The sequence below is a fragment of the Heloderma suspectum genome, chromosome 5 (assembly GCF_057233095.1).
Source record: "Heloderma suspectum isolate Gila_16-S chromosome 5, 16-S_ref, whole genome shotgun sequence".
NCBI lineage: Eukaryota > Metazoa > Chordata > Lepidosauria > Squamata > Helodermatidae > Heloderma > Heloderma suspectum.
In genome coordinates, this window is record NC_139462.1 from 133,637,347 (window position 1) to 133,649,394 (window position 12,048).

General features: G+C 42.6%; 1 protein-coding gene across 2 annotated transcripts in view; it reads left to right on the plus strand.

Annotated features, from left to right (window-relative positions):
* Positions 1 to 12,048, plus strand: part of TECRL (trans-2,3-enoyl-CoA reductase like) — a 55,457-nt gene that overhangs the window by 20,574 nt on the left and 22,835 nt on the right. For both annotated transcript variants that reach the window (XM_084860387.1, XM_084860388.1), the window contains exons 4-5: positions 2,696 to 2,799; positions 8,976 to 9,091. In XM_084860387.1, the coding sequence (XP_084716513.1) occupies positions 2,696 to 2,799; positions 8,976 to 9,091 (220 nt within the window). The remainder of the gene's footprint in view (positions 1 to 2,695; positions 2,800 to 8,975; positions 9,092 to 12,048) is intronic.

Below are 12,048 nucleotides of genomic sequence, written 5' to 3' on the forward strand. Positions count from 1 at the left end.
AGAAGGAAAGCAAAAGGCAACAGTGATAGGGGGAGATATGCCCAATTAAATGCAAAATTCCAGAGGTTAGCCAGAAGGGATAAGGGATTATTTTTAAGCAAGCAATGCGTGGAAGTGGAAGAAGATAATAGAATAGGAAGGACAAGAGACCTCTTCCAGAAAATTAGAAACATTGGAGATAAATTCCAGGCAAAAATGGGTATGATCAAAAACAAAGATGGCAAGGACCTAACAGAAGCAGAAGAGAACAATAAAAGGTGGCAAGAATATACAGAAGATCTGTGTAGGAAGGATAATAATATCGGGGATAGATTTGATGGTGTGGTCAGTGAGCTAGAGCCAGACATCCTGAAGAGTGAGGTTGAATGGGCCTTAAGAAGCATTGCTAATAACAAGGCAGCAGGAGATGACGGTATCCCAGCTGAACTGTTTAAAATCTTGCAAGATGACGCCGTCAAGGTGATGCATGCCATATGCCAGCAAATTTGGAAAACACAAGAATGGCCAACAGATTGGAAAAGATCAACCTATATCCCCATCCCAAAAAGGGAAGCACCAAAGAATGTTGAAACTATCGAACAGTGGCACTTATTTCACATGCCACTAAGGTAATGCTCAAGATCTTGCAAGGTAGACTCCAGCAATTCATGGAATGAGAATTGCCAGGTGTACAAGCTGTGTTTAGAAAAGGCAGAGGAACTAGAGACCAAATTGCCAATATCCGCTGGATAATGGAGAAAGCCAGGGAGTTTCAGAAAAACATCTATTTCTGTTTTATTGACTATTCTAAAGCCTTTGACTGTGTGGATCATCACAAATTGTGGCAAGTTCTTGGTGGGATGGGGATACCAAGTCATCTTGTCTGCCTCCTGAGGAATCTGTATAATTACCAAGTAGCAATGGTAAGAACAGACCATGGAACAACGGACTGGTTTAAGATTGGGAAAGGAGTACGGCAAGGTTGTATACTCTCACCCTACCTATTCAACCTGTACGCAGAACACATCATGCGACGTGCTGGGCTTGATGAAGCCGAGGCTGGAGTTAAAATCGCTGGAAGAAACATTAACAATCTCCGATATGCAGATGATACCACTTTGATGGCTGAAAGCGAGGAGGAGCTGAGGAACCTCATGACAAAGGTGAAAGAAGAAAGTGCAAAAGCTGGGTTGCAGTTAAACCTCAAAAAAACCAAGATTATGGCAACCAGCTTGATTGATAACTGGCAAATAGAGGGAGGAAACGTGGAGGCAGTGACAGACTTTATCTTTCTAGGCGCAAAGATTACTGCAGACGCTGACTGCAGCCAGGAAATCAGAAGACGTTTACTTCTTGGGAAGACAGCAATGACAAATCTTGATAAAATAGTTAAGAGCAGAGACATCACACTGACAACAAAGGTCCACATAGTTAAAGCAATTGTATTCCCCATAGTAACCTATGGCTGCGCGAGCTGGACCATAAGGAAGGCTGAGCGAAGGAAGATAGATGCTTTTGAACTGTGGTGCTGGAGGAAAATTCTGAGAGTGCCTTGGACTGAAAGAAGATCAAACCAGTCCATACTCCAGGAAATAAAGCCAGACTGCTCACTTGAGGGAAGGATATTAAAGGCAAAACTGAAGTACTTTGGCCACATAATGAGAAGGCAGGATACCCTGGAGAAGATGCTGATTCTAGGGAAAGTGGAAGGCAAAAGGAAGAGGGGCCAACCAAGGGCAAGATGGATGGATGATATTCTGGAGGTGACAGACTCGACCTTGGGGGAGCTGGGGGTGGCGATGGCCGACAGGAAGCTCTGGTGTGGGCTGGTCCATGAAGTCACGAAGAGTTGGAAGCGACTGACCGAATAAACAACAAACACACCTAAAGAAGAACTCTGGGAAGTGCTGAAACAAGACTGGTATAATAACATACCAGAAGATTACTTCAGAAAACTTCAGGACAGTCTCCCCAAAAGAGTTCAAGATGTGCTTAGAGCCAAGGGAGGTCACACTAAATACTGACTTTTGCCTGTACGTATTTCCTATATTTTCTGTTTGTATCTTAATACAGAGACCGAAAAATAATTATGGATGGTCATTAAAACTTTGCTAAAACAACAAAGCTGGTGGTGGCCTAAGACTTTTGCACAGTACTGTGTATTTATTTATTACATTTCTCTATCACTCAATAGCCAAAGCTCTCTGGGTGGTTCACAAAAATTGTGTGTGTGTGTGTGTGAGAGAGAGATGCACACACACTGACATACACATACACACATCACATCACCTCAACACACACACACACACACATGACCTGGACCAATATTCACAGGTTGTACCCCTGGACCAATACCAAGTGAGTTCTCCATGAAGGAGAGTAGCTTTTTATTTAGACCAAACACCATCCATTAAGGTGTGGCCATTATGGTGCACACACTGTGGTGCTCCCAGGTCAGTAGCCCATGCTCCTTCCAGGCTTGCTATATATCCTTGTGCTTACATTTAGGGGAAGTTTGTGAACTCCTTGCAGAGATGTAATGTAAAACACAACTGTTTTAATAGTATCATATATTTGGAATAGTAAATTTGGCATTTTAGTGGCTATGTGATAGGGCAAGGAATTAATAGCTGCTTTCTCTCTGCCAAGCATGTAACAGAAGTACTGTTTGAGCTGAGATTACATGTCAGCTGTTTTTGCATCTTTGTTATTTCAGATGGGCCCTATTTGAAAGACTCTGTCAACATAAAGAGCCTCGCAGCTTCTTCTATCATTACACTATATTTCACAGACATGGGTCAGCAGGTCACTTGGACAACAGTAAGTATGATGTTTGTAGAACACACACACAGAGTAGAGTTACAGAGTAGCTTGGGGTGGTTCTTGTTTCATTGGTCTTTCTTTCTCCATCCTTTTCTACTTAAATTTCCATGCACAAGAGAGATTCTGGTTTAGAAGAAAGTCTGAACTAGTCCAGCATTCTCTTCCCACAGTGGTCAACTAGATGCCTATGGGAAGCCCACAAGCAGGACATGAGTGCAACAGAACCCTCCTGCTCATGTTTCCAAACAATGGGTATTCAGAGGCATACTGCCTCTGATACTGGAGGTAATATACAACCATTGTGTCCAGTACCATTGACAGTAGTATCCTGCATGCTAGGCCTCCTTGTACTTGCTGGAGCTCATACGGACTGAACTGAAAATCCATTCCAGATTTTGCAGCCTACAATTGCCATGGAGATTTCCCAAGTTTTGAGGCTGTGGTGGGAAAGTTGTTAGCTTGAATGTTTTTTGGGAAATGTTTCTGACCTGCTGAGTCGAAATCTGACCGTACCTAAGTGATACACTTTAGCTTCAGCTCTAAAATAAAGTGTGGCAGCCAAGATGGCTGATGCAAATCCCATACCACATAAACCTGCCTTAGTTTGGAGCCACACTAAGTAATTTTGTTAAAATGTTGAGGGCAAGCTAATATTAGGATGAGGGTGGCTACTTATGTATCACCCAAAAAGAGGACAAAAGAGGGCAGAGGCTTGCATAAAATTTGCATATGTTACAAATGTAGAAATCAGTATTATCATTTCAATAAAAATACAATACATCCCAACATAGTGGGGGAAGACTGACACCAGGTGACCTGTGTGTCTGCTTAGACTGCTCTCCTGGTGCAAGTTGTTGATTTTATTTATTTATTTCATTTCTATACTGCCCAATGGCCAAAGCTCTCTTGGTGGTTCACAAAAATTAAAACCAAAAAGCGCAGGATAAAACAATATAAAATATGAAAGCATTAAAACCACAATATAACATGACAACCAGAATAAAACCTAACAGTAATGCAGAGATTTAAAACACATATTTAAAACACCAAAGCTAAAAGTCCAGGAAGCTAAAATGCTAACATACTGGGAGAATAAAAAAGTCTTCACCTGGAGTTGAAGGAGTACAATGTAGGTGCCAGGCGAACCTCTCTAGGGAGCTCATTCCACAGCTGGGGTGCCACAGCAGAAAAGGCCCTCTCCTGGTAGTCATCCGCTTCACTTCCTTTGGCAGAGGCTCACAGAGAAGGATCACTGAGGGTAATCTTGGGGTCCAGGCAGGCACATATGGGAGGAGGCAATCCTACCTTCCTGATGGTAACTTCAAGACCTTTACTCTCTCTTATTATGGTCTTGATCTTTAACCTGGATTAGGACTGGGCAGCCCTTCAAACAGAGGACTGTCCTCTGTAAAGTAGGATACAAGACCACTCTAATTAGGCTTAATATTTATCCCAAAGGATTTTAGAAGCCTAAGCTGAAAAATTACAAAATGGTGGTAAGGAGCACCCTCAAGCTATGTACCCAGTCCTTCAAGGGGAAGGCAACTCCAGGATTGGTTTCGCTCCTCAGTCCAGATCAGCCAACTGCCCAACCCACAAAATCTCTGTGTTATCTGGATTAAGTTTCAGCTTGTTCCCCCTTATCCATCCCAATATTGCATCCAGGCACCTGTTCCAGGGTTCCACAGCTTCCTGGGGATTTATAGATGGAAAATAGAGGCTTACTATTTCTACTGAAGGTATAATAGAGGCCATGGGGGTTGCCATCTTTTTTCCATGAATCCTCTGTGGGTACTGGTAGCCTTATTTTGGAAGGGTGTGGCGGCTGGGCTGCAGAGGAACTTCACATGTAAAAACATTAAAACAGCCCTTGGACCTCTTTGTCTATTGTAAGTAAACAACCTCCCACCCAAAAGTCATTTCACATTTGTTCCCCTCCCCTTAAAGTCCCCCTAACCTCTGCAGGGGATAACCTAACCTCTGCAGAAGCTCTGGGTAAGGTAGGAGCGGGAGCATTTAAATCAGCTCTAATTTGTCTCAACATCTTGAAATCTTGCTCAGGGAGGCTCCATGATGAGAGCTATGAGATGGCCAAATTTTTAAAAGTTTGGCTAAGCAATGACTGAAATACAGTATTTACATTTTTTTCCTCTTGAAATGTAGTTTTTATTAGTTATGTTCATATTTTGCACACTATCAACATATACCTCTGGTTTTTCCTTTTGCCGGTTTAGACTGTATCAGAATGTTAGGAAAATAAAACCATTGTTTGACATCTCTAAAATAGTCAAGGTGTCCTATTTTCTGATGTGTATTTTTTCAAATAGAAAGGTAAGGGAACTTTTTCAAAGCGTTTTCAGGAATCTATTGCTGACGTTAGCTCTTACCCTTGATTTTACAGGTTCCAATACAGCAGGGGTGGGCGACTTGTGGCCCTCCAGATGTTTTGGCCTACAACTAGGGATGGTGCGGGAAAAGGGATTCCCCGATTCTGACTGGGAATCTGGCAGAACTCCCCTGCCCGTGCCCCCAAGCCATGCAAGGTGAACCCCTGCCCCCCTTGCCTGTGCTTGGTAAGCTGTCCACACTCACCCCGGTGGCCTTGGTGAGCTTCGTGGTCACCATTTTTTGAAAAATGAAATGGCAATTGCAAAAATGTGCATATTTGTGTATGTGAAAATGCACATTTTGGCAAATGCACATACATGTGAAAATGCTCAGTTTGCGCATATGCAAATATGCGCATTTGCAAAATGCACATTATCATGCATACGCAAATATGCGCATTTTGTGATCGCCATTTTATTTTTCAAAAAATGGTGACCGTAGAGCTCGCTGAGGTCACAGGGTTGAGTGTGGGCAGCTCGCCAAGCGCAGGAGGGGCTCAAGCGTGGTCTAGGGCCTGGTAAGCAGGGGCAAGGGCTGGGTGGGCACCTGGAGACCCCGGATGGGCGTGGATTTGCACATCCCTAGCTACAACTCCCATCATCCCTCACCATCGCTGGCTATGCTGGCTTGAGCTGATGAGAGCTGAAGGCCAAAACATCTGGAGGGTCACCAGTTGCCCAGCCCTGTGGTACAGCATTCTGTCCACTAGTGACTTCAGACAATGTGCTAGAGTGCTGGTGTATGACTATGCAATGCTGATATCATCTTAGGTTCAGTAGTGCTGCCCTCACATGGAAGGTGCTCAAAAAATATTTCCACATGGTAATGCTTCAAGTGGTAGGTGACTTGGAATTCTCCATACTGACATGTCAACACAGTGCTAGCCACTGCCCGGGATGTATGGGGGAGTTACTGTACACAATTGTTGCATGCCACAGACACAGTAAGTGGCTTTCAAACCATGCTGAAAAGTGCATTTTCTTGATCTGCATCCACAGCTGTCATTTTTCAATTGAGCAATAAAGAAAGCTGCCATTAGCCTTGCTAATGTTCATGGAAATTAGCCCATGAAAATTTCTACAAGACTGTCTGTCTCACATGCCTATGTGGTATGACAGCCTAGAAGAAAATGAAGTCAAAAATCAACTTTTCCAGTTTACATAGGTTTCCTACTCACCTGGAGGTGATTTTTACTCATCACACTTAATCAAGTTTAACGTTAGGTTGTCATCACCAACAGTAGCATCAAGTAACATTGTGGTAGCCCAAGAGAACAAAATTAATGAGAGATGAAGAATGGGCCATTATGAATGACTTAACCAGAACCCTTCTGACAACTCACAACTCAAGGATATGTCTTTAATATAACCAGAAATGCTGAGTCACTACCATCAATGTAAGGTGAGTCCTTCAAACTACTAATGATCTAGGCAGATGATACTTGTAGTCTGAAGATTATCTCTGGTATTCATGGAATTGGGAATGAAGAGAAACATTCACCCCTTCTCTCTTTCTGCCATATATAAATAGATGACATACAGAAGCATACTAGGCATTCAGTACATTTTGTATCAGTTAGGACTGGACTCCTTTGTGAATACCCATCATGCTCCAATTTTATCGGTCAGGAAACTAAATCCAGAGCTTTAGATAATATATGCTGCAGCTGTTTTTCTCATTGTTGGTACTCATTTTTTTCAGCGTATTCCTTCCCTCCCCTAACAAATGTCAGGAAGCAATTTTTTTTCTTCTGCTCTTGCCACCATAGTAACTTGGTTGTAGCTAACTGTTGTTGTTGTTGTTGTTGTTATAATATTACATTTCTACACCACCCCATAGTCAAAGCTGTCTAAGCCGTTTACAGAGGTTAAAACATTAAAATACAATATACAAAGTTTAAAAGCCATTTACATAAAACACACAGACAATATACACAAAGACAACATATAATTAAAAACAACAGTTAGTCATAACCAAAGACAGATCCAGGACCGATTAAAAACTCATCATTTGCTGCCAAATACCTGAGAGAAGAGGAAGGTCTTAACCTGGTGCCGAAAAGAGAACAATGTGGGCGCCAAGTGGGCCTCATTGGGGAGATCATTTCACAGGTGTGTGTGTGTGTGGGGGGGCACCACTGAGAAGGCCCTCTCCCTCATTGCTGCCTTCTGAGCTTCCCTCGGAGGAGACATCTGGAGGACTGCAGATTTTGAACTTAATGCCAAAGTTTCCCAGTGTCTTTGCTAAATTTTGCTATGTATTTCACTCCAAAATGAATATTAATGTGCCTAAACTAACCTGTTAACTTCACAGCTTTGTTTGCAGCCCCCACAATGGCCAAGAAGCTCACCCATTGTGCTCTCTGTCCAAAATTGTCCTCCCCAATTTACTTTCAGATGAAGTATTCTGTGGTTGTTCTCAGCCATGATGATCACCATCATATTTCATATTGTTCTTCCAGTGCCGTACTGAATATTGTGAGAGTGGCCTGGTGACCTAAGAAACATGGGGATGCTTCCCTTTCTTCTGGCGCTGCGCGCTCATTCCTGCATTGCCTTTGCAACTTAGCATCTCTCCTGATCTTCTTGCAAAATGGTTGTGAGCAGCCACAGGAGAAATTAATCTGATGGAAGCTTGAGGGAGAGGATTTTGCATACCACAACTCCACCTCCAATTTGCCCCCCAATTTTCTTCTGGGTCTTCCTCTCAGCCCTAATAAAACAAAAGCACAAAGGGCAGAGTCCTCGCAGTGGTGATGCTGTTGCTCTGGAAACTCCTTCCCCAGTGAAGGCCACCTCTTTTAAGGAAATGGCAAAACTGTTGCTTTCTTTTTTTTTTCTAATTGTTTTGACAAGTGTTTGGAGGAAGGACGAGGGAGACAGACCTGGACATCTCCCTCCTGTCAGCCATTCAAAGTAGTTCTTGGCCAAAACTGGTTGCCGACTGGGGCTCTAATATAGAGTTTAATAATGCTTAGCATCATTCATTCATTCATTCATTATAGAATTTATAAATGGCCCCACATCAAAAGATATCTGAGTGGTGTACAACACATTAAAATGCAAAATAACAAGAACAGCAAAAACAGTGGCTGGAATTTAGCCATTAGTCAGGAAATGCTTGCGTCAAAAGAAAGGTTTTCAGCAAACACCAAAAACAAAGTAACATAGATGCATGCCTGATTTCACTTGGAAGGGCATTCTATAGCATTTATTTAGCACAATCTGTTTGACATATATTATCAGTAAGCCTTAGAACAGTAGGTTTCATTTATTGTACATATATATTCGTACAATCTTTACACCATAAGTCTCTGTTATTTGAGTATTGGTTTATTGCACTTCATTCTAGCTTGTGATGAAAGGACTCCGACAATTTTAAGGTTGCCCAGGAATGTAACTATTACTCTCGTGATCCCAAATCTGGGGGGTGGGGGAGCCAGAATCCACAGTTTGGTAATTTGTTTATTAGAACCAACCAAAATGCCACAAAAGATTTTGTACGCTCTGGCTTACATTTTGAACTTTTCTGTTTCTTCCCCCATCGCCTGCCTTTTACATCACTAGTCTGATAAAGAGTTCTTGAGAATTTGAAAGCTCGCTCAATCTTTTATGGCATTTTGATTGGTCCTAATAAAGGTATTACCTAACTGTGGACTTTGGATCCCCTGCCCCTGCCCTCACTTCTGGATTTTTGATTTTTTAAAAACTCATGGACAAAGGTGGCTCTCTTTGTTTTTTTAATCCATTGATCCAATTATAGATACTTTTTTCTTCTTCTTCCAGGTTTTCTTAACCGAATATACTGGCCCTCTTCTAATCTATCTGCTCTTTTACCTTCGTCTATCAAGTATTTATGATGCAAAGGAGAGCGCAAGAAATTTACGCCATCCTGTAGTTCAGTGAGTAAGAATACTAGTCTGCACTCAAGGATAATGCTAGATGATGCTCTCTTAGAGAGAAGCCAGAGATAAATTAATTTTATGTTTAATGTAGGTGGTCTGAACATATCTTCACTGCCCTGAAAACACAGCCTGCATTCTTCTGTCCTGAAGTGAGCTCTTATTAAAAACCCAGGTTCTTTCCATGGTTGGCACCTATTGGCTATTGCCTGTGATATCACCAATATACTTCCCCAACCAAATGTAGTTTTGCAACTATTAAAAGCATGGTGTGTGTGTGTGTGTGTGTGTAATGAATGATGGGCATCTAAACATACATGTGTCACTTCATTTAAAAAAAAAGGTCAGAGAGGCCACCAGAAGCATGAGGAGAGGGGCAAGATTGGGTGTTTGACTTGCAAGACTTTTGTACATGAAAGGCAAGTTGTAAAGTTGGGATCTTCACAACAGAGGTAAAAAACCTGTGGTGACCTGTTATCTTTATTAAGAATGTCAACCTTTTCACCTGGTATTTCTCATTTGCCTTAACCCCTAAAGAAGAAAGTTCTCTGCAGAGAGTAAAATAATAATAATTGTAAAACATTGACAGCTCCATTATCACTTCAATCACTTGCTAAAGCAAGGAGCATCAGTCAATTTATCCTGGTGCTCTGGTAGATTATGTCATCACTGCAGCTCTGAGAAAGTCCTGGAGCTGTACTATCCTTCCTTTCCGCTCCATTACACCACTGAGAAAGCAAGGGGTTAAGAAGACATATAAATACCTTGCTGCTCTTCCAGTCCAGTTTGCCTCTCCAAAGTGCCTTTTCCTGCATAAAGAGCACCATCATTATTACATGTTTGAGATGTCACTGAATTGAAAATTAGTTTCCTGCTTCCCCAAACATCTCTGGAATTTTGAGCTTCGATAAGACCAGCAACGTTTCTCAAGTGACTTGCATGCTCTCTTTGTGAGTCCTGATCTGAGTTCATGCTGGATCAACTGGGCACAATGCTGAATGCTTACTACTTGCCCACATATATTCGTGTCTCACTACATGGATTTAATGGTGGCCCATTAAGCAGTGCATGGAGTTGCTAGGCTTGTTGCCATTCTGCCATGCTATTTGTAAGAACCAGCACCTTTATAGAGGTCCTACACCAGGGGTATTGAATCGCTTTCAGCCTGAGGGCCAAATTGTGTTTTGGAGAAGCTCTCAGGGGCCACATTCCAGTGGTGGGATGAGCCAAGGGCAAAAGGAGCAGGGCCAAGAAATGCAGCAAATTTTAGTGTGACGCTCTTACTGACAGTAAGTAACTGAGCCTTGGGAGGGGCATTTCAACCTTTTAGAATGGGGGGAAAAACTGCACAAAAGCCAGGAAACCACCAAACAAGTGGCTGGGGGGGCATGGAAAGGAGGCGTGGCCATCTGGGGAACCCTGGAGGGGTGGATTGGGACCCCAGGTGGGCTGGATTTGACCCCCCCATATCACAGGGTCTCAGTGAAGTCCACAGTGCTGAGTAAAGTTGTGACGTTCTGTATTCTAGCTGCTAAAATTGTGCAAATCTCAACAGCTGCGTGAACTAGCACATTTTTGACCTATTTTTGAACATTCGTTGGGTGGAGGGGCGAAAAGAAACTGAGAGAATTCTCAGGGTGCAGGGCTCCAGTGCTTCCCTTACTGTAAAGAGGTGGCAGAGGGGAGTGGGGGTGCTCTTTCTTTTACCACCCCCACACCCCGCTGAAAAGCCCCCTCCAGGAACTTTTCTTGGAAAGCTCCTGGAGGATTTAGCCAGGACTCCCTCCCTTGATGCTTCCCAGTGCTGCTGCCTGCTGAGTGCCTGAAAGCTGAGAGAGGACTCCTTCTTCTTCTTCTTCTTCTTCTTCTTCTTCTTCTTCTTCTTCTTCTTCTTCTTCTTCTCCTTCTTGTTGTTGAAAGGAATTTTAATAACAATAAAGCAAAATTTAAAAATGCCCCCTTGGCTTTCAGGCACTTAGTAGGCGGCAGCAGCGCAGGGCAGGTGGGGTTTCGGCACAGCACTCTTGTGAACAGGCCTCATATGGAGATGATCATTCTTGCATGTGCTCCCAGTCCAGAGGCAAAGGTGTCCGTGGGCCACGAGAAACCCTGGACTTGGTCGTAATGTTGTGTGAAGGATGTAAATGGGCATGTTAGTGGTAAGAGTTGTGCCTTTTGCATCCAGGTGTATGCTAGTTTTACTTAAAATATTTTCCTATTTTAAATTTCTCAGAGCAAGAACCAAGCAAGAACCTCTAAATCACAGTAGCTATGTAAACAAGTGTAACACAGAGGCACCATCAGTCAGGGGCCTTGCCAGGCCTGGGCGCATAGGGTCCTGGTCCCAAATCTATTTCACAGTGCCTCAAATCTCTTCCAGAGTCCCGAGTATCCACTGGTGCCAGTGGAAAGGGTTTTTTTTCTTTGCTTAATTGTCAGATATGTCTCTCTCTCCCCCCCCCCCACATGCTGCAGTACCCCTTTAAAAAATCTTCCCTTGCATGGCACTTAAAAGAATTTTCCTGTTGGTTTGGGATGATCTGGGACAGGATTTATTTTATTTATTTATAATATAATAGAATGCAAATTAAATGAAGAATTTATTTTATTTGAGATTATTTGGATAAGAAATTAATTGGCTGGCTTTGACGCCTGTGAAATTTAAATAAATCCTCAGTATTTCTAAATTTGTATATATAGATATAAGTTAGCATATGCAGATTTTATGCAGATTTGTGTCCTTTGGGCCTGGGGCCCAAATCTGTTATGTGCCTAGCAACACTTCTGCCACCAGTTCTCATATATGGTATCTCACGCAAATGCTGCTGTTACATCTGAATTGGGCCAAAGATTCTTGTGCACTCTGATCCTGCAAGATGGGGTCAAGATCAAATTTGGTCAGCAGATACTTTAGGAATTATGGGAGATGCCATTTTTTCCTAGTGATCTCATGTCTT